This window comes from Hemiscyllium ocellatum (genome assembly GCF_020745735.1).
Source record: "Hemiscyllium ocellatum isolate sHemOce1 chromosome 27 unlocalized genomic scaffold, sHemOce1.pat.X.cur. SUPER_27_unloc_2, whole genome shotgun sequence".
NCBI classification, from domain to species: Eukaryota; Metazoa; Chordata; class Chondrichthyes; order Orectolobiformes; family Hemiscylliidae; genus Hemiscyllium; species Hemiscyllium ocellatum.
Window position 1 is genome coordinate 2248849 of NW_026867487.1, and position 21156 is coordinate 2270004.

Genomic DNA, 21156 nt, shown 5'->3' on the forward strand with positions numbered 1-21156 from the left:
GCGGTGTGGTGAACAAGGCCCAGTTCCTGATGTTGAAGGGGAAGGCGGTGAACGTGCTGTCGGAGTACCGGCCTGCCGCTGAGGAGGCCCTCTCCAAGGCTGTTAAGTTTGAGCCGGGCCTAGTGGAGGCCTGGAACCAGCTCGGGGAGGTCTACTGGAAGAAAGGAGACGTTGTCGGAGCCAGGACCTGCTTCTCCGGCGCTCTAACCCACGTAACCACCTCAGGGCAGGGAGGGAAGGGGGCCTCTCACCCAACCCGGGCATCGGGCACTGGCTCCAGTCCTGGTCACTCGCGCTCTCCCTCTCGGTCACACTCTCTCACACTCTCTCCCTGTCACACTCACTCGCTCTCTCTCTCACACTCTCTCCCTCACACTCTCTCTCTCTCTGTCTGTCTCTTTCTCTCTCTGTTCCTCTTCCTCTCTCTCTCTCTCACACACTCTGTCTGTCTGTCTCTCTGTCTGTTTCTCTCTCTCTGTTTCAGTTTCTCTCTCTCTGTCTCTCTCTCTCTCCGTCTTCCTGTCTCTCACCTCCTCATGTCTCTGAGGGAAAGCAGAGAGTGCACATGTTTCCCCTCAGTGTCCCTGAGCGGCGGCTATACCATGTGTGTGTGTGTGTCTGTCTGTGTGACTGTGTGTGTCTGTGTCTGTCTGTCTGTGTCTGTGAGTGTGCGTGTGTGTGTGTGTGCCCTCTGACCCTGACTCCTGGTTTCCCCTGCCCCTCCCAGTGCAAGAACAAGGTGTCACTGAGGAACCTCTCGATGGTGCTGCGCCAGCTCCGTGCTGAGGGAGAGGACTACGCCAGCAACGTGCTGTCCAGCGTGGAGCAGGCCAAGATGGCCGTCCAGATGGATGTCAAGGACGGCACCTCATGGTGTAAGTGCGGAGGAACGGGGAACGGGGGGTCCGTGTGTCGGAGTTGGAGACAGCATCTCTCTCTCTCTCTCTCTCTCTCTCACACACAACACACACACACACACACACACACACACACACACTCACTCTCTCTCCATCCCCCACAGACATCCTGGGAAACGCCTACCTGTCTCTCTTTTTCGTCAGTGGGCAGAACCCTCGCTTGGCTCAGCAGGCGCTGACCGCGTACGCCCAGGCGGTGAGTGTTAGCCGCATCGGACACCGGGGGGAGCGGGGCGGGAAACGGGAATCATCACCGACTCCCGAAACAGGCCCTTCGGCCACACACCGTCCCTGCGGAGAGTAACCCACCCAGACCCATCTCCCACTGACTACTGCACCACCCACTATGGGTAATTTAGCACGGCCAATCCACCCTAACCCGCACATCCCTGGGCACTATGGGTAATTTAGCACGGCCAATCCACCCTAACCTGCACATCCCTGGGCACTATGGGTAATTTAGCACGGCCAATCCACCCTAACCTGCACATCCTGGGCACTATGGGTAATTTAGCACGGCCAATCCACCCTAACCTGTACATCCCTGGGCACTATGGGTAATTTAGCACGGCCAATCCATCCTGACCTGCACATCCCTGGGCACTATGGGTAATTTGTCACGGCCAACCCACCCTAACCTGCACATCCTGGGCACTATGGGTAATTTAGCACGGCCAATCCACCCTAACCTGCACATCCCTGGGTACTATGGGTAATTTAGCATGGCCAATCCATCCTGACCTGCACATCCCTGGGCACTATGGTAATTTAGCACGGCCAAACCACCCTCACCTGCACATCCCTGGGCACTATGGGTAATTTAGCATGGCCAATCCACCCTAACCTACACATCCCTGGGCACTGTGGGTAATCTAGCACGACCAATTCACCCTAACCTGCACATCCCTGGGCACTATGGGTAATTTAGCATGGCCAATTCACCCTAACCTGCACACCCCTGGGCACTATGGGTAATTTAGCACGGCCAATCCACCCTAACCTGCACATCCCTGGGCACTATGGGTAATTTAGCACGGCCAATCCACCCTAACCTGCACATCCCTGGGCACTATGGGTAATTTAGCACGGCCAATCCACCCTAACCTGCACATCCCTGGGCACTATGGGTAATTTAGCACGGCCAATCCACCCTAACCTGCACATCCCTGGGCACTATGGGTAATTTAGCATGGCCAATTCACCCTAACCTGCACACCCCTGGGCACTATGGGTAATTTAGCATGCCAATCCACCCTAACCTGCACATCTTTGGACTGTGGGAGCAAAGAGGAGCACCCGGAGGAAACCTGCTCAGAGACGGGGGGAAGAATGTGCAAGTCCACCCCTGAGCCTCTGTGCCGGGCGTGTGGGGCACAGGACCGCGGGTGCTCTCTCACTCTGCGCATTTGCAAGACCCCTTCCCCCAATAACCTAGGAGTCTCAGTGTCTTGGCCTTTGATAGACACCTGGACTCCTTTCGGCCCATCCTGTCCATGCTGACCCAGATATCCCTAACCCTAACCCAGTCCCATTCCCCAGCCCTCGGCCCATCTCCCTCTAACCCCTTCCTATCCCTGTCCCCACCCTGATGCCTTTGCAATGCTGTCATTGTCCCAGCCTCCCCCCACATCCTCTGGCAGCTCATTCCACACACGCACCACCCTCTGGGGGGAAAAGTTACCCCTCAGCTCCCTTTCCCCTCTCCCCTTAAACCTACCCCCCTCTAGTTCTGGACACCCCCACCCCAGGGGGTAAAGACCTGGTCTATTTACCCTCTCCATGTCCCCTCATGATTTTATAAACCTCTATAAGGTCACCCCTCAGCCCCCGACACCCCAGGGAAAACAGCCCCAGCCTGTTCAGCCTCTCCCTGTAGCTCAGACCCTCCAACCCTGGCAACATCCTTGTAAATCTTTTCTGACCCCTTTCAAGTTTCACAACATCTTTCCGATAGGAAGGAGACCAGAATTGCACACAATATTCCAACAGTGGCCCTAACCAATGTCCTGTACAGCTGCAACATGACCCTCCCAACTCCTGTACTCAATACTCTGACCAATAAAGGAAAGCATACCAAACGCTGCCTTCACTATCCTATCCACCTGCGACTCCACTTTCAAGGAGCTATGAACCTGCTCTCCAAGGTCTCTTTGTTCAGCAACACTCCCCAGGACCTCACCATGAAGTGTATGAGTGCAGTATTGCATGACCCTTCCCGATTCCCTGCTGTCCCTGTGCGTGATTGCACAAGGTCCCCTCACCCACCCCCCCCCTCCACACACCGTCCCCCTCCACAGTTTCTCTCTCTTGACTGAAGTAATCCCCCCGCTCTTCCAGAACGGCCAATTCCGGGTTTTCCCGTGTTGCGTGGGGGATATCCCTCTCCCTCCAGCAGCCTCCCTGTGTGCACCCACCACCGCTCCAAATCCCAAACGTAGATGTCGGAGACGCTCCGGGTCCTGGAGCCAATCCCCGCGGAATTCCTGCTGCTGACTTCTCCCGGAACCAGCCCCAGCTCGGGTTGGGGGATGTGGGGGGTGGAGGGGGAGACATTGGGTGCGGTAAAACGGCCCCAACCCATCCTCATCCCTCAATTTTTGCTTTTTCCTCACTCCCTCCCCTTCCCTTCCCTTCCCTCCCTCCCTCCCTTTCTCCCCCTTCCTTTCTCCCCCTTCCCCTACCCCCCTGCTCCCACCCCTCCTCCCCCCCCAATCCCCCTCCTCCCCCCCATCCCCCTCCTCCCCCCCAATCCCCCTCCTCCTCCCCCCATCCCTCCTCCTCCCCCCATCCCTCCTCCTCCCCCCATCCCTCCCCCACCCCACCCCCCCCTCCCCCACCCTCCTCCCTCCCTCCTCCCTCCCTCCTCCCCCCTCCCTCCCCCCTCCCCTTCATCTCCCACCCCCCTTCATCTCCCACCCCCCTTTCATCTCCCACCCCCCTCCCTTTCTCTCTCTCCCCTCCTCTCTCCCACACTCTCTCCCCACCCCTCCCCCTTCCATCCACCCTGTCTCCCCCCCACCCCCTCCCCCAGGAAGCAGTGGATCCCTCCTCCCGCGGTAACGCTGACCTTCATCTGAACCGATCGACGGTGAGCTCTTTTGGAGGGAGGTGGGAGGGGCTGGAGCTGGGGGGTGTCCCCGGGACGGTGTGGGGGAGGGGCTGGAGCTGGGGGGTGTCCCCGGGACGGAGCGGGGGAGGGGCTGGAGCTGGGGGGGTGTCCCCGGGACGGGGAGGGGGAGGGGGGCAGGGGAGGGCTTGCGCGGGACAACCAAGGGGCAAACGCTGGCCTTCCTGGGCGCTGTGCTTCGAAGAGCTAGCACAGAGCCAGCGGTCCGAACGTCCTCCGTCTCTGCGCTGCCGGGTGGGGTGTCCGTGCGCGGTAGTGTACAGCCTCAGGGTGAGGGAGGGAGGGGCCTGGGGAGAGGGGAGGGGGGGAGGTGATCACACCGAGGGGAGGGGGGTGGGGCGGGTGGAGCAGATGGTCCGCCCTTCCCATCGCTGGGGGATTGACCCGGGCTGGGGTGGGGGCGATGGGATGGGGGATGGGGTGGGGTGGGGTCCTCATCCCTCCCCTGTGGGTCCGGGAGGCAGGTCCACCCTCAGTCAGAGGTCAGTGCCAGAGGCCCCTCTAATCTATCTCTGCTCGCCCCCCCACCCACTCTCCTTCCCCCCTCTCCTTCTCCCTCTCCTCCCCCCTCTCTTCCCCCCCCCCCCCCCCGATAGCTGTATAAGTACGGGGAGAGTTACTCTGACGCTCTGCGGGGATTTGCCCGGGCCGCTGCCCTGGACCCAGCCTTGCCTGAACCCCGGATCCGGGAGACGCAGCTCCTCACCTACCTGGAGCGACTCGCCACCCTCCTCCGGCAGAAGGTGAGTGACACCCCCCTACCCCGGTTCACATCACAGGGGGGGCTGGTGTTCCCGTGTATCTGCCCCACCCCCCCCCCCTTCCCTCAGGATGGACGTGGCCGTGGGGAGGGTTTGGGGAAGGGGCTGTCTGAGGTGACTCGGGGAGTTGCTGCAGTGAGTCCTGTAGAGGGTACACACCTCTATCTCAACGGGATCCCCCCCAGGATGGTGATAGTGGGGGGGGGAGGGGGGATTCAGTGATGGTAACGCCATTGAACGTCAAGGGGGCGATGGTTAGATTCTCTAATTGCGAATGGTCATTGTGTGGTGTTTGTGTGTGTGCGCGCGTGTGTCGGGGGAGGTGGTGGGTGGGTGGAGGTGTGTGTGTGTGTGTGTGTGTGTGTGTGTGTGTGTGTGTGGGGCGGAGGTGGTGTGGGGGTGTGTGTGGGTGTGTGTGTACCTATGTGTTTGGCGGGTGTGTGTGGGTGTATCTATGTGTATTGGTGGGTGGTGTGTGTATGGATTGTAGCCCCCTGTCCCTCCCTCAGCGGGACTGGGTGGGTCCCTGTCTCGCAGTGCCTGAGTAGTTGTGCTCACGGGTTGTGAAAGGGCTGGTGTTTCTGTGGTTCTGCCTTCAGGGCATGCTGAAGACCAAGCGACTGAACACGATGATGGCCAGCCTGCAGAACAAGGAGCTGGCCACCTACAAGGCGCGGACCTACACGGGGAGCAGTGGCAAGGAGCTCTCTCTCACCCTGAAACCACTGCGGGGTCTCAGTCCCGGCCTCAACACGGGCACGGTGGTCATTGGCAAGGTGCTCTTCAGTCTCACCGACGAGGAGAAAGTGCCGTTGTGAGTCCTGAATGTCAGCGGGAAGCAGGAAGGGTCATCATGGGCTCAGCGGGGACCCTGTTATCAGGGGCGGTGTGTGGAGGGGGGACGGTGTGTGGGGGGGGGACGGTGTGTGGGGGGGGGACGGTGTGTGGGGGGGGGAAGGTGTGTGGAGGGGGGAAGGTGTGTGGAGGGGGGACGGTGTGTGGAGGGGGGACGGTGTGTGGAGGGGGGACGGTGTCTGTGTTCCTGGCCGTCCCTGACTGTCCCTCTCTCCCGCCCTCAGTACCTTCGGTCTGATGGATTCCGAGGGAACCTGCCTGGCGGTGATGGTGTACAATATGGCGGAGAGCTGGGGTGTTCTCATCGGAGACACAGTGGCTATTCCTGAGCCCCAGGTGAAACACCACAGCATTGACCATGACGGCAAGGTGAGAGAGAGCGAGAGAGAGAGAGAATGGCGAGCGGGTCACGGGGAGGTTGTGATGGGTCTGTACGCCCCGCGACATAAACATACCTCCGTTAGCACTCCAGGGGACCTCCCGCGATGGTACAGAACAGGAACAGGGAGAGGCCATTCAGCCCCGCTCCCCCCCCCATTGCCATCTCTCTTCCCAATCCTCCAGCGGAATCTGCGGCCGACATTCCATCGACCCTTCCCGATTCCCTGCTGGTGCTGGGTTTTCCGGGTTCCTACCCCTTACTCGTGTTTGTGCGTTCGGCAGTTCCCCTCTCCGTTATCTGACACTCTCTCTCTCCCCCTCTCTCTGTCTCTCTCCCTCCCTCTCCCTCTCTCTCTCTCTCTCTCTCTCCCCCCCTCTCTCCCTCCCTCTCTCTCTCTCCCCCCTCTCTGTGTCTCTCTCTCTCTCTGACCGTATCCCCCCCGTGTCTCTCTCTCTCTCCTCCTCTCTCTCTCTCTCTCTCTCTCTCCCCCCCGTGTCTCTCTCTCCTCTCTCTCTCCCCCCCTCCCTCCCCCTCCCCCCTGCAGCAAATCTCCTTCACGAACATCCGGGTGGCGAGCCCCCTGGTCCTGCTGGTGAACGGGAGGAAGCAGAGCCTGAGTAGCCAGGCCCGAGCGATCGTCAACTACAAACCGCAGACCGAGTAAGAGACTTCGGCACCAGGGGAACACCACCAGATCCTGACCCCCCCCCCCCGAACACTCGGAGACCACCGGGAAACACCGCCAGATCCTCACCCCCCTCACCCCCACCCCCAAACCCCCCCCGAGACCACCTGACCCCTGACAGATACAGCCCCCACCCCTAACACTTGGAGACCACCAGCGGATATGGCTGTATCCCACAGGTAGGGCATGTCGGCCTCCTCTCCAGTAAGCACTGGCGGGTACGCCTGTGTCTCTGAGGGACCGCAACCCGATGTGACCGTATCCCCACCCACCCTCCCCAACCCCAGAAATCGCCCGCAGGGCCGCTCAAGCACCCCCTCCAGCCCAGGGGGTTCCTGCAGACACCCGCAGCCCATTATCGGAGTCTCCGTGCCCCAGAGCCTGCTCTGACCCACCCGTGTGGTTTCACCGAGTCCTGGTCCCCCTTCCTGCTGGTGCATCCCTCACCTGCCCCAGAGACGGTGGGGAGGTGGGAGGGGGTGAAAGATTACCCTCCACTCGCTTTGATACAGTTTGCAAAGTGTACATAGATGTATATATTTCCCATGGTGCTTTTTTTTAAAGAGAACATGTATATATTTATGTATATTTCTCCAGTTAACCTCCAGAACTGTACACCTTTCCTTGTTTCCTGCGTGTAAGTTATTGACGGTACAGCCAGCGAGGCTTTGTGTTTGTGAAGTGGCTGATTAAAAGGTCATATGTTGGAAATGTTGCTCCATCTGTGTGTCGGAGAGTGGGGGGGGGGTGTCGAAGAGCGGGTGTGAGAGAGAGCATGTGTGTGTGAGCGTATGTAACTGGGTGTGTTGAAGGATGTGTGAGCGTGAATGTGTGTTGTGTGTGAGAGAATGGGTGTGCGAGAGCGCGTGTGTGAGGGGGGATGGGTGTGTGTGTTTGTGTAAATGGGTGTGTTTAAGAGTGTGTGAGCGTGAATGTGTGTGTATGTGAGAGAGAGAACAGATGTGTGTCAACGTGAAGTGTGTGGATGATAGTGTGAGTGTGATTGTGTGTGTGAGAGAATATGTATGTGTGTGTGTGTGAGAGAGTGTGTATGTGAGAGAGAGAGAGAACGGATGTGTGTGTGTGAGAGAATATGCGTGTGTGTGGGTATGAGAGAGAGAGCGGACGGGTGTGTGTGCGCGCGTGAATGTGAGAGTGTGTGAGCGTGTATGTGTGTGTGTGTGTGTGTGTGTGTGAGAGAGAGAGAGAGAATGGGTGTGTGAGAACCAAACTCTGTGTCCTTCACCTCTCCCCCTCCCTCGCCCACAAGAGTCAAAGTGTTTGGTGCTGGAAAAGCACAGCCGGTCAGGCAGCATCTGAGGAGCGGGCGATTTGAGGTTTTGGCCATAAGCTGTTCATCAGGAATCAATGTCTGTCCTGCCTGACCAGCACCTCACTCTTTTCTCTGCAGTCCTCACTTTCTCCTTCATCAGTACCCCCCCCCCGACACATGGATTAAAGTGACCATAAGGGAGAGCTGACGTGGTTCAGCGGGGGGGGGTTGTGGGGGAAGGGGGTGGTTATGTTCACTCTCTCCCGGGGGTGGTGATTATCACCCCCCCCGTCCCTGACTGTGTCCCCTCTCCCACAAGTTCCCGCTTACTCAGCCCCTCGGAGAGCTGGAAGGGGGAGAGGTGACCTTCGGGGGGTGGGACGTGCGTTGTCGATGAAGCAGAATACGCTCCCTGTACCAATGGGCGAGTTTTGGGGGGAAGGGGTCCCTTGTCCATCAGTGACAGGGACTTATGCACTGCGGACTGGGAGGGTGGGGAAGGGAGCTGGAACGCTGCTGAGACAGATCGTGACCTTGCTCGCACGCTGTCCGTCTCTGGTTTATAAACCTCGGATGCTCCCCCCGCCTCTCTCCCCTCCCCTACCCTTCCCGACGGTTTCAGCTCCAGTGTGAATCCCCCGAGATCCCCTCGCGGTGGGACCGTCCAGCCCGTGTGGGTTTTTCTCCTGCCTCAGGCAGGGCTGCGCATCACCGTCCCCAGTTCTGAACCCCAGTCACGGCCCAGCGTGGTGTTTGCCTGCCTTGTTTCCCGCGGACAGACGCTGTCTGCTCCTGTTGGTCTGGCGTCCAAGGGCACAGCCTGAGCACAGCTCCCTGTGTGACAGAGACATACACCAGGGAAACAGACCCTTCGGCCCATCTCCTCCATGCTGACCCAGATATCCCTAACCCTAATCCAGTCCCATTCCCCAGCCCTCGGCCCATCTCCCTCTAACCCCTTCCTATCCCTGTCCCCACCCTGATGCCTTTGCAATGCTGTCATTGTCCCAGCCTCCCCCACATCCTCTGGCAGCTCATTCCACACACGCACCACCCTCTGGGGGGAAAAGTTACCCCTCAGCTCCCTTTCCCCTCTCCCCTTAAACCTACGCCCCTCTAGTTCTGGACTCCCCCACCCCAGGGGGTAAAGACCTGGTCTATTTACCCTCTCCATGTCCCCCTCATGATTTTATAAACCTCTATAAGGTCACCCCTCAGCCCCCGACGCTCCAGGGAAAACAGCCCCAGCCTGTTCAGCCTCTCCCTGTAGCTCAGACCCTCCAACCCTGGCAACATCCTTGTAAATCTTTTCTGAACCCTTTCTAGTTTCACAACATCTTTCCGATAGGAAGGAGACCAGAATTGCACGGAATATTCCAACAGTGGCCTAACCAATGTCCTGTATAGCCGCAACATGACCCTCCCAACTCCTGTACTCAATACTCTGACCAATAAAGGAAAGCATACCAAACGCTGCCTTCACTATCCTATCGACCTGCGACTCCACTTTCAAGGAGCTATGAACCTGCACTCCAAGGTCTCTTTGTTCAGCAGCACTCCCTAGGACCTCACCATGAAGTGTATAAGTCCTGCTAAGATTTGCTTTCCCAAAATGCAGCACCTCGCATTTATCTGAATTAAACTCCATCTGCCACTTCTCAGCCCATTGGCCCATCTGGTCCAGATCCTGTTGTAATCTGAGGTAACCCTCTTCGCTGTCCCACTACACCTCCAATTTTGGGGTCATCTGCAAACTTACTAACTATACCTCTTATGCTCGCATCCAAATCATTTATGTAAATGACCAAAAAGTAGAGGGCCCAGCACCGATCCTTGTGGCCCTCCACTGGTCACAGGCCTCCAGTCTGAAAAACAACCCTCCACCACCACCCTCTGTCTTCCACCTGAGACTCCAGTTAGGAGGAACTCTGAACCTGCAGCCCAAGGTCTGTCTGCGCAGCGTCACTCCCCAGGAGTGGCGTTGCTGTCCTCATGTTACTCGTCCTTTCTGTTCCGAACCCGTTGACCCGAGACGGGTTGTGGCGAAAGTGTGCTGCGGGAACGCGACGCAAGGCCGGGCTGAAGGAAGCAGAGATCGGGAGGGGAGGGGTGAGAGGGAGGAGAAAGAAAGGAGACCAGACGCCTGGGGGGGGGAGGTCCGCTCAAAGGCGAAAAGGAAGCTTTAATGGACAGAACTCTGAAACAACCGGGTAGGAAGGAGCCAAGCCCTGAGGGAGGGGGAGACGCCACATCAGGTGGTGGGGGTAGGGAGTCGATTGAAGACCACGGGATGTTTCGGTCAGGCCGTGTGAACCCAGAGACCCACCGCAGGGTGGGGGGAGTGGTCAGCGAAAGGTTGGGGGGGGTCAGTGTTCAGCCTCTGGGGTTCTCCCACCCCAGGTCCCTCCCCGTGCCACGTCCCGTTCACATCTTCTTCATCTTGTACAGGCCGTTCGCCCCCAGGGCCCGCGCCTGGGCCTGGGCCTGGGCCTGGGGTTGGCGGAGCTCCTGGGCAGCCCCTTCGCTCGGGGAGAAGGTGAAGAAGCCCCCCGACCGCTCTGCCGCGGGGGAGCCGAAGAAGGAGGGGCGCAGGTGGAAGTCCCCACCCTCCCCGGCAGCCGGCCTACCCTGGGGGCTCTCCGTCGGGATGTACTTGGCCAGGCCCCCTGCAGGGAGAGAGAGAGAGAGAAACCAGGAATGTGGTCAGCAGCAAACCCCAGTGCCCCATCACATCCCCACGTCCCCCACCCCTCCTCTCCCCGGTGAGACCATACACGGTGGCACAGTGGTTAGCACTGCTGCCTCCCAGCGCCTGAGACCCGGGTTCGATTCCCGACTCAGGCGACTGACTGTGTGGAGTTTGCACGTTCTCCCCGTGTCTGCGTGGGTTTCCTCCGGGTGCTCCGGTTTCCTCCCACAGTCCAAAGGTGTGCGGGTCAGGTGAATTGGCCGTGCTAAATTGTCCGTAGTGTTAGGTGTAGGGGAGTGGGTCTGGGTGGGTTACGCTTCGGCGGGTCGGTGTGGACTTGTTGGGCCGAAGGGCCTGTTTCCACACTGTAATCTAACACATCGAACAGTGTGTGACTGCAGAGAGTGGGACAGTGAGAAGGAGAGAGAGAGAACGAGACTGAGTGATAGAGTGTGAAGAGTCAGACACATATGGAGAAAGACAGCTCAGCGAGAGAGGGACGGAGACAGAAAGTGAAAGAGAGAGAGGGAGGGACTGACAGAGGGTGACAGAGAAAGGGAGAGAGGGGGGAAGACAGAGGGACAGAGAGAGAGGGACAGACAGGGAGGGATAGAGACGGAGAAAGAGGGAGACAGAGAAAGGGAGATGGAGGGACGGAGACAGGGAGGGAGAGAGAGAGAGAGAGAGTAAGGGGGGGAAGGATGGTGACAGAGGGAGAGACAGACAGACGGGAGAGAGAGAGACAAAAAGGAGATGGAAGGAGGGAGGAAGCAGAGATAGAGAGGGATGGACAGAGAAGGCAACAGAAAGGGAGGTAAACAGAGGGAGGGATGGAGAGAGAGACAGAAATAGAGATGGAGGGAGGGCTGGAGACAGACGGGGAGAGAGGGATGGTGACAGAGGGAGGAACACAGATCAAGGAAGAGAGAGAGAGAGACAAAGGTGAGTGAAGAGCACGCGGTGCTGGTGGTGGTTTCGGAAGGATGGCGGTCAGGGAAGCTGCCTGCCTCTTACCCATGGGCAGGCTGTAGAGAGCTGTGGAAGGTGGAGCAGACACCGCGGAGTCTCCCTCCCCTGTCATGGCCAGGGTGCGGAGCCTCAGGCTGTCGTAGAGCCCTTGCAGTTTCTGGTACTGTCGGTTCCTCTCCATCAGCTTCTCCGAGATCTCGCTGTACTTTTTCTTGTACTCCTCCAGCAGCTTCTTGAGGGAGGAGACCTCCCCACGGCTGTTGCTGACCTCCATGTCCTTCCCCTGGATCTGCTGGGTGTACAGTTTCTCCATCTGCCTCAGCCGGCTCTCGGCCTTGCTGTAGGCGTACTCCTGGTACAGCCTCTCCTGGTGGATCTGAGAGAGGGAGGGGAGGTGAGTTAAAACCAGCTCCCGCCCCCTCCCCTTCCCCCCTCCCGCGGACAGGGAGGAAGCCCCAGCAGAATGGAAATACCGGGGGGGTCGTTTCTGGGGATAGCCAGTCTGACCCAGCCGGTCTCAGAGCTGCGTGGGTCTCCATCCCCCCAACCCCACACTCTATCCCCCCACACCCACCCTCCTCTACCCTCCACCCATTCCCCCAACCCCCAACAGTGTGGAAACAGGCCCTTTGGCCCAACAAGTCCACACTGACCCTCCGAAGTGTAACCTACCCAGAGGCATTCCGCTATTACTCAACATCTACCCCTTGACCAATCCACCCTAACCTGCACATCCCTGGGCACTATGGGTAATTTAGCATGGCCAATCCACCCTAACCTGCACATCCCTGGGCACTATGGGTAATTTAGCATGGCCAATCCACCCTCACCTGCACATCCCTGGGCACTATGGGTAATTTAGCACGGTCAATCCACCCTCACCTGCACATCCCTGGGCACTATGGGTAATTTAGCATGGCCAATCCACTCTAACCTGCACATCCCTGGGCACTATGGGTAATTTAGCACGGCCAATCCCCCCAACCTCCACATCCCTGGGCACTATGGGTAATTTAGCATAGCCAATCCACTCTAACCTGCACATCCCTGGGCACTATGGGTAATTTAGCATGGCCAATCCACCCTAACCTGCACATCCCTGGGCACTATGGGTAATTTAGCACAGCCAATCCACCCTAACCTGCACACCCCTGGGCACTATGGGTAATTTAGCATGGCCAATCCACCCTAACCTGCACATCCCTGGGCACTATGGGTAATTTATCATGGCCAATCCACCCTAACCTGCACATCCCTGGGCACTATGGGTAATTTAGCACGGCCAATCCACCCTAACGTGCACATCCCTGGGCACTATGGGTAATTTAGCACAGCCAATCCACCCTAACCTGCACACCCCTGGGCACTATGGGTAATTTAGCACAGCCAATCCACCCTAACCTGCACACCCCTGGGCACTATGGGTAATTTAGCACAGCCAATCCACCCTAACCTGCACATCCCTGGGCACTATGGGTAATTTAGCATGGCCAATCCACCCTAACCTGCACATCCCTGGGCACTATGGGTAATTTATCATGGCCAATCCACCCTAACCTGCACATCCCTGGGCACTATGGGTAATTTTGCACGGCCAATCCACCCTAACGTGCACATCCCTGGGCACTATGGGTAATTTAGCACGGCCAATCCACCCTAACCTGCACACCCCTGGGCACTATGGGTAATTTAGCACAGCCAATCCACCCTAACCTGCACACCCCTGGGCACTATGGGTAATTTAGCACAGCCAATCCACCCTAACCTGCACATCCCTGGACACTATGGGTAATTTATCATGGCCAATCCACCCTCACCTGCACATTCCTGGATTGTGGGAGGAAACCAGAACACCAAAGACTCTCAACTCCCAGCCTTAACCCTGGTCCCGATACGTACCAGTGAGTACAGTCCCAACCTGCTTAGCCTTTGCTCGTCAGAAAATTCCCCGGTACCCCAGAGACCGCCTGAGTGAACCTCCTGTGGATTGCCTCCAGCAGCATAATGTCTCTGACTAAACGCGGGGAACCAAAACTGCTCAGGGTGCTCCCGAAGCAGCCTCCACAGCACCATGTCCGGTCACAGACAGGCGTCCTCCCACCCCCACCCCCCCCCCCGTACACCCCAACCCACTTTGAGGTTAGGGCCAACCTTTCACTCCCCTTTTCCTGATTCCCTGCTGTCCCCGGGTGTGCTCACCCACCTGCTCTGGTCTCCCTGAGTCGGAGAGCGTGGTAAACGGGCCCTTCGGCCCGACCATTACAGCCCTCTGTGTGGGAGTTTGCTCTCTGTTTGCGTACAGTCCTGTTCTGCGGGTTGTTGGAGCAGATTCGGGTCGTGGATCAGGTTGTAAATTCCCTCGCTGTGCCGGTGGGTCTGTTTTTCAGACGTTTCGTCACCACGCTCGGTGACATCATCCGTGAAGCGCTGGTCTTCTGCCCCGCTTTCTACTCGTGGCTGTTGGTCTGTTGTGATGGTCGATATCGTTTCCGGTTCTCCTGCTCAGCAGTGGGTCCAAATCAGCGTATCTTTCGATGGGCGTTCGGTGTGAATGCCCGACCTGTGGGAATTCCCAGGCGTGTCTCTGTTTAGCCTGTCCCAGCTGGGATGGGTTGTGCCAGTCGGAGTGGTGTCCTTCTCAATCTGTGTGTTCCAATCTTTTGACCTCCCTTGCCAAACCCACCCATTTCGCATCGCCCCACGTCGCACTCTGTCTGCCAACTTCTTTCTCACGGTCGATATCTCTCTGTGAACCATTTGCGTCCCTCTCACAAGTCGCCTTCCCCATCTACCTACCTGCGCCACATCCTCCCCTCCCCTCCCCTCCCAGTCATGAGTACGTTCTGTGAACGGTTACGGCCGCGGGTCGTAGAAAGAACCCCTTCTCCCGACTCCGTCCCCTGCCCGCTGGACAGTGTTCCAGCACCCGACCTCCGACACCATGGGCTCTCACCCTCGCGGGTCTCTGACCCACCTTGGCAAATATCTTCTGGGAAGTCGGAATACAGCACATCTACTGGCTCCCCTTGATCCACCCTGATGGAGACTTCCTGGAAACTCTCTGACCAGTCAATAGGGGGTGTCACCTTGGTAGTTTGCCAATCCTCTTGCACGTCTCCAAAGAACAAAGACAATTTACAGCCCAGGAATGGGCCCTTCGGCCCTCCAAGCCTGAGCCGATCCAAATCCCCTATCTAAACCTGTCGCCCAATCCTGAAGCATCTGTATCCCTCTGCTCCCCACCTCCTCATGCATCTGTCCATACCCATCTTAAATGAATCTACCATGCCTGGCTCTACCACCTTGGCTGGCAATGCATTCCAGGCACCTACCACCCTCTGTGTAAGTACTTGCCGCGTGTATCCCCCTTCAACCTCTCACCTTGAACACGTGACCTTTCGTTATTGAATCCCTCACCCTGGGGAAAAAGCTGTCTCTCTCCCACCCTGCCGATACCCTTCATGATTTTGTAAACCTCAATCAGGTTCCCCCCCCCCCCCCCCCAACCTCCTCCTATCTAATGAAACCAACCTATTCAACCTCTCTTCATAGCTCGCTCCTTCCATACCAGGCAACATCCTCACAAAATTTAGGGGCGGCACAGTGGTTAGCACTGCTGCCTCACAGCACCAGAGACCCGGGTTCAATTCCCGACTCAGGTGACTGACTGTGTGGAGTTTGCACTTTCTCCCCGTGTCTGCGTGGGTTTCCTCCGGGTGCTCCGGTTTCCTCCCACAGTCACAAAGATGTGCGGGTCAGGTGAATTGGCCATGCTAAATTGCCCGTAGTGTTAGGTAAGGGTATGGGTGGGTTGCGCTTCGGCGGGTCGGTGTGGACTTGTTGGGCCGAAGGGCCTGTTTCCACACTGTAAGTCTAATCTAATCTAAACCTTCTCTGCATCCTCTCCAACGCATCCACGTCCTTTCGGTAATGTGGCGCCCAGAACTGTACACAGGAGTCTAAATGCAGCCGAACCAATGTCTTGTACAATTTTAGTATGGCTTGCCAGCTCTTACACTCAGTACCTCATCCGATAAAGGCAAGCATAGTACATGCCTTTGTGACCACTCTATCCACCTGTGCAGCAACCTTCAGCGTACAATGGACCTGCACTCCCAGATCTCTCTGCCCATCAACTCTTCCCAAGGCTCTTCCATTCACTGTATAAATCACTCTAGAATTAGACTTCTCACATTTGTCTGCATTGAACTCCATCTGCCACTTCTCTGCCCAACTCTCCAGACTGTCTATATCCTCCTTTATTTTCTGATAGTCCCTTATGCTTTCTGCTACTCCACCAATCTTTGTGTCATCTGTAAACTTGCTGATCATTTATGTATATCACAAACACCAGTGACCCCAGCACTGACCCCTGTAGAACATCACTGGTCACCTTTCTCCATTTCGAGAAACTCCCTTCAACTACCAATCCGTGTCTCCTGCTGCTCAACCAGTTCTTTACCCACCTAGCTAGAACACCCTGCACACCATGTGACTTCACTTTCTCCATTAGTCTACCATGGGGAACCTTATCAAACACCTTACTAAAGTCCATGTATGTGACATCTACAGCCTTCCTTCGTTAACAACTTGTCACTTCCTCAAAGAACTCTATTAAGTTGGTAAGGCACGATCTCCCTGGCATAAACCGTGTTGCCCATCACCGGTAAGCTCATTCTCTTCCAAATATAAATAGATTCCATCCCTCAGTACCTTCTGCAGCAACTTTCCCATCACTGACGTCAGGCTCACCGGCCTGTAGTTACCCGGAATATCCCTACTACCCTTCTTGTACAGGGGAACAGCATTAGCAACTCTCCAGTCCTCAGGCACCTCACCTAGGTTTCAGGATGCTACAAAGATATCTGTCAGGGCTCCAGCTATTAAGATTGGTCCTACTGTCCCGATATTCCTCCAGGTCCTGTTCTGTTCTTAGCTGCCTGGACCTGATGTACGCTTCCCTTTTCCTCCTGGCTAGTCGCACAATTTCTCCTGTCATCCACGGTTCACCAATCTTGCCTTTCAAAGGGACATGCCTATCCTGCACTATCTTTGAAAGCCTCCCACATCTCAAATGTGGGCATGCCTTCAAATAGCTGCCCCCAATCCACATTTCCCAGCTCCTGCCTCATTTTGATATAACTGACCTTGGCCCAGTTTAGTACACTTCCCTGAGGACCACTCTCACCTTTGTCTTCGAGTTATTCTAAAACTGACAGAATTTGTGGTCACTGTTTCCAAAGATATCCCCCCACTGCAACGTCTACCAGCTGGCCTGGCTCGTTCCCCAACACCAGGTCCAATATGGTCCCTTCCCTAGTCGGATTATTTGACATACTGCTCTAGAAAACATTCCTGAATGCTCCTTACAAATTCTCCCCAGTCCTGACCTCTGACACTAAGTGTATCCCAGTCAATGTTGGGAAAATTAAAATCTCCCATCACCACCACCACCCTGTAGCCTCCACGTCTTTCCAGGGTCTGTTTACCTGTTTGTTCTTCTACCTCGCGCTCGCTGTTGGGAGGCCCACAATACAGTCCCAACGATGTAACTGGACCCTTCTTACTCCTCATAACGCCTCACTGCTCAAGCCCTCCATAGTGTCCTCCTTTAACACAGCCGTGATATCATCCTTGACCAGCAATGCAAATCCTCCCACCCCCACCCCCCCCCCCCAACCCCCACCTCTTTTACTTCCCTCCCTGTCCCGTCTGAAGCGTCCATATCCAGAATCCAAACGTTTTGGGAAACTCGCGACCCTGATGCGTCCACCGTCTCCCTCTGTTAGGACCCAAGGATGCAAGTCTTTGGGGCTGCAGCATTGAGCAGCCTTTTGCCTCCGTTTAATCGGTCTCGTACCACGTGACCGGCTCTTGAATGATCCCTTTTTGAGTCAGTCGTCCCCTTCCTTGGCTCGCCGTGGTTGGTTCGTCCCTCTCCTTCGACCTTTCCGCGATGTATTTTTTGCCGAGAGTCCCGGGTTACCTCCCCGCCCGCCTGCCCATGCCTGGTTATTGTCCTTCCTGCTCATCCACCCGCCCTTCTTTCGTTCCGTTCCCTTTAGTTTACCTGTGGTTTCTGACCCCGATTTCTCACTCTCTCGAAGCGAATAGTAAATCCCGTCACGTTATGATCACTATTGCCCGGGGGGAGCCTGCACTCTCAGATCACCCGTCTAAACCCGCTTCATTGACCAGTGACAGGTCCAGGATTCCCGGCTGGGTCCACGACGCAGGGGGGGGTCTAGGAAACTACCCCCCCCCCCCATCCCACCCCCACCCCAGGGACGCCCTCTATGTTCCCCATCGTAGCTGCCCATTCCCGTTCAGCCAAGTTAACCTGAACGTTACTGACCCTCCCGGCCACAGGGGGGCGGTGTGTGTGGAGGTGTCACTGACCCTCCCGGCCACAGGGGGGCGGTGTGTGTGGAGGTGTCACTGACCCTCCCGGCCACAGGGGGCGGTGTGTGTGGAGGTGTCACTGACCCTCCCGGCCGCAGGGGGCGGTGTGTGTGGAGGTGTCACTGACCCTCCCGGCCACAGGGGGCGGTGTGTGCGGAGGTGTCACTGACCCTCCCGGCCGCAGGGGGCGGTGTGCGCGGAGGTCGCTGCCCCTCCCGGCCGCAGGGGGCGGTGTGCGCGGAGGTCGCTGACCCTCCCTACCACAGGGGGCGGTGTGCGCGGAGGTCGCTGACCCTCCCGGCCACAGGGGGCGGTGTGCGCGGAGGTGTCACTGACCCTCCCTACCACAGGGGGCGGTGTGCGTGGAGGTCGCTGACCCTCCCTACCACAGGAGGCGGTGTGCGCGGAGGTCGCTGACCCTCCCTACCACAGGGGGCGGTGTGCGCGGAGGTCGCTGACCCTCCCGGCCGCAGGGGGCGGTGTGCGCGGAGGTCGCTGACCCTCCCGGCCACAGGGGGCGGTGTGCGCGGAGGTCGCTGACCCTCCCGGCCACAGGGGGCGGTGTGCGCGGAGGTCGCTGACCCTCCCGGCCACAGGGGGCGGTGTGCGCGGAGGCCGCTGACCCTCCCGGCCACAGGGGGCGGTGTGCGCGGAGGTCGCTGACCCTCCCGGCCGCAGGGGGCGGTGTGCGCGGAGGTCGCTGACCCTCCCGGCCACAGGGGGCGGTGTGCGCGGAGGTCGCTGACCCTCCCGGCCACAGGGGGCGGTGTGCGCGGAGGTCGCTGACCCTCCCGGCCACAGGGGGCGGTGTGCGCGGAGGTGTCGCTGACCCTCCCGGCCACAGGGGGCGGTGTGCGCGGAGGTCGCTGACCTGGTAGGTCCAGAAGGCGAGCGCTCGGGACGCGATGTCGAGGATGAGCTCTGGCCGGAGGCCGGACAGCACCATGGCCTTGTATTCCTCGGACGGGCTGAGCTCGGTGCGGACGATGTCCAGCTTGCCGGCCAGCGCGCTCTTGCAGGCCGGGCACAGGGCGGGCGAGCGGCTGAACTCGCCGCTGCCGTGCTGGTCGCAGAAGACGTGCGAGCAGGCGGTGACCCAGGCGAAGCCGGACAGCTTGGCGCGGCACTTGGCGAAGTTACACAGCAGCACGTCCTCGCACATCGCCATCGGGGGCCGCCCCGCTCCGCCCCGCTCCCCTGACAAGGCCGCACTGACACTGCGCAGGCGCCGCGCGGGAAACCGACCGCCTGTCCCGGGCATGCGCGCCAACGGCAGCGGGGGGGGCGGGGCCGGCAACGCGCAGGCGCGCACGGCTGGTCACCAGTGTCGGGAGGGTCAGCGCGTGGAACGCTTCCAGCAGGCGGCGGCCCTGGAGGGCGTGGTGCCAGGGCGCATGCTCCTGCGGCGCAGCGACGTCTGTGACAGTCCCCCCACTGAGAGAAGTACCCCCAGAACTGAGATACTCCCCCAGCGCTGAGACACTCCCCCAGTGTTGAGGTCCTACCACTGAGACATTCCCCCCACTGAGACACTCCCCCCTCCCCCCCACTGAGACATTCCCCCCGCTGAGACACTCCCCCCTCCCCCCACTGGGACACTCCCCCTCCCCCCCACTGAGACACTCCCCCCTCCCCTCACTGAGACACTCCCCCTGCCCCCCACCGAGACAATCCACCCTCCCCCCCACCGAGACACTCCACCCTCCCCCCACCGAGACATTCCCCCTCCCACCCACTGAGACACTCCTCCCTCCCCCCACTGAGACACTCCCCCTCCCCCCACTGAGACACTCCCCCTCCCCCCACTGAGACACTCCCCCTCCCCCCACTGAGACACTCCCCCCTCCCCCCACTGAGACACTCCCCCCTCCCCCCCACTGAGACACTCCCCCTCCCCCCACTGAGACACTCCCCCCTCCCCCCACTGAGACACTCCCCCCTACCCCCACTGAGACACTCCCCCCTCTCCCCACTGAGACACTCCCCCCTCTCCCCACTGAGACACTCCCCCCTACCCCCACTGAGACACCCCCCACTGAGACACTCCCCCTCCCCCACTGAGACCCTCCCCCTCCCCCCCACTGAGACACTCCCCTTCCCCCCACTGAGACACTCCCCCTCCCCCCCACTGAGACACTCCCCTCTCCCCCCACTGAGACACTCCCCCTCCCCCCACTGAGACACTTCCCCCTCCCCCCACTGAGACACTTCCCCCTGCCCAAACTAAGTCACCTCCCATCTCCTTCCACACTGAGCCCTCACCTTGCCCCCACCTGAACCCCCTCCCCTTTTCCCAATGGTCAGCACCCATCCCCTCGGTGCTCCTCCTTTCCCCTCTAAATCCCCCCCCACGCCAACTGAGCTCTGCCCCCGTTCCCCACCTCTTCCCCCTTACCCGCCCTGCCATAACAGTCACCATTTCCAGTTCAGTACGACTCTCTGTCAGAGCTGTCACTCCAGCCTGTGTAACATGTAGCTTTGACGACTTACACAACGTTCAGCTCCACTCGCCGCTCCCTTGGATACGCAAACAGTCCGCGTCAACAGATGTCATAGAGCTGTACAGCACAGAAACAGACCCTTCGGCCCATCTCATCCATACCGACCCAGATATCCCTAACCCTAACCCAGTCCCATTCCCCAGCCCCCGGCCCATCTCCCTCTAACCCCTTCCTATCCCTGTCCCCACCCTGATGCCTTTGCAATGCTGTCATTGTCCCAGCCCTCCCCCACATCCTCTGGCAGCTCATTCCACACACGCACCACCCTCTGGGGGGAAAAGTTACCCCTCAGCTCCCTTTCCCCTCTCCCCTTAAACCGACGCCCCTCTAGTTCTGGGCTCCCCCACCCCAGGGGGGAAAGACCTGGTCTATTTACCCTCTCCATGTCCCCTCGTGATTTTATAAACCTCTATAAGGTCACCCCTCAGCCCCCGACGCTCCAGGGAAAACAGCCCCAGCCTGTTCAGCCTCTCCCTGTAGCTCAGACCCTCCAACCCTGGCAACATCCTTGTAAATCTTTTCTGAACCCTTTCAAGTTTCACAACATCTTTCCGATAGGAAGGAGACCAGAATTGCACGCAATATTCCAACAGTG

At 58.5% G+C, this 21156-nt stretch overlaps 2 protein-coding genes across 2 annotated transcripts; one reads left to right on the top strand and one right to left on the bottom strand.

Moving 5' to 3' along the window:
• Positions 1-5: 5 nt before the first annotated feature.
• On the top strand, positions 6-7438 carry ttc5 (tetratricopeptide repeat domain 5; the record flags this gene model as incomplete). The annotated part of the gene is made up of 8 exons (XM_060821711.1): positions 6-212; positions 728-875; positions 1022-1113; positions 3949-4005; positions 4641-4787; positions 5405-5619; positions 5885-6029; positions 6587-7438. Coding segments are annotated over 8 exons (1131 nt in total), but the record flags the coding sequence as incomplete, so codon positions are not given.
• Positions 7439-10180: 2742 nt separating this feature from the next.
• LOC132807693 (E3 ubiquitin-protein ligase CCNB1IP1) lies at positions 10181-19228 on the bottom strand. The gene is made up of 3 exons (XM_060821726.1): positions 18932-19228; positions 11704-12034; positions 10181-10666 (listed from the first exon to the last, which is right to left on the bottom strand). Exons 1-3 carry the CDS (start codon positions 19226-19228, stop codon positions 10425-10427), a joined length of 870 nt encoding a protein of 289 aa, XP_060677709.1. The 3' UTR covers positions 10181-10424.
• Positions 19229-21156: the final 1928 nt, after the last annotated feature.

Coding starts and splice junctions, on each gene's coding strand:
- LOC132807693 (XM_060821726.1), bottom strand. CDS start 19,228: ATGGCGATGTGCGAGGACGTGCTGCTGTGTAACTTCGCCAAGTGCCGC. Junction 12,035..18,931: donor TCGCCTTCTGGACCTACCAG/GTCAGCGACCTC, acceptor TCCCTCTCTCAG/ATCCACCAGGAGAGGCTGTA. Junction 10,667..11,703: donor TCTCTACAGCCTGCCCATGG/GTAAGAGGCAGG, acceptor CTCTCCCTGCAG/GGGGCCTGGCCAAGTACATC.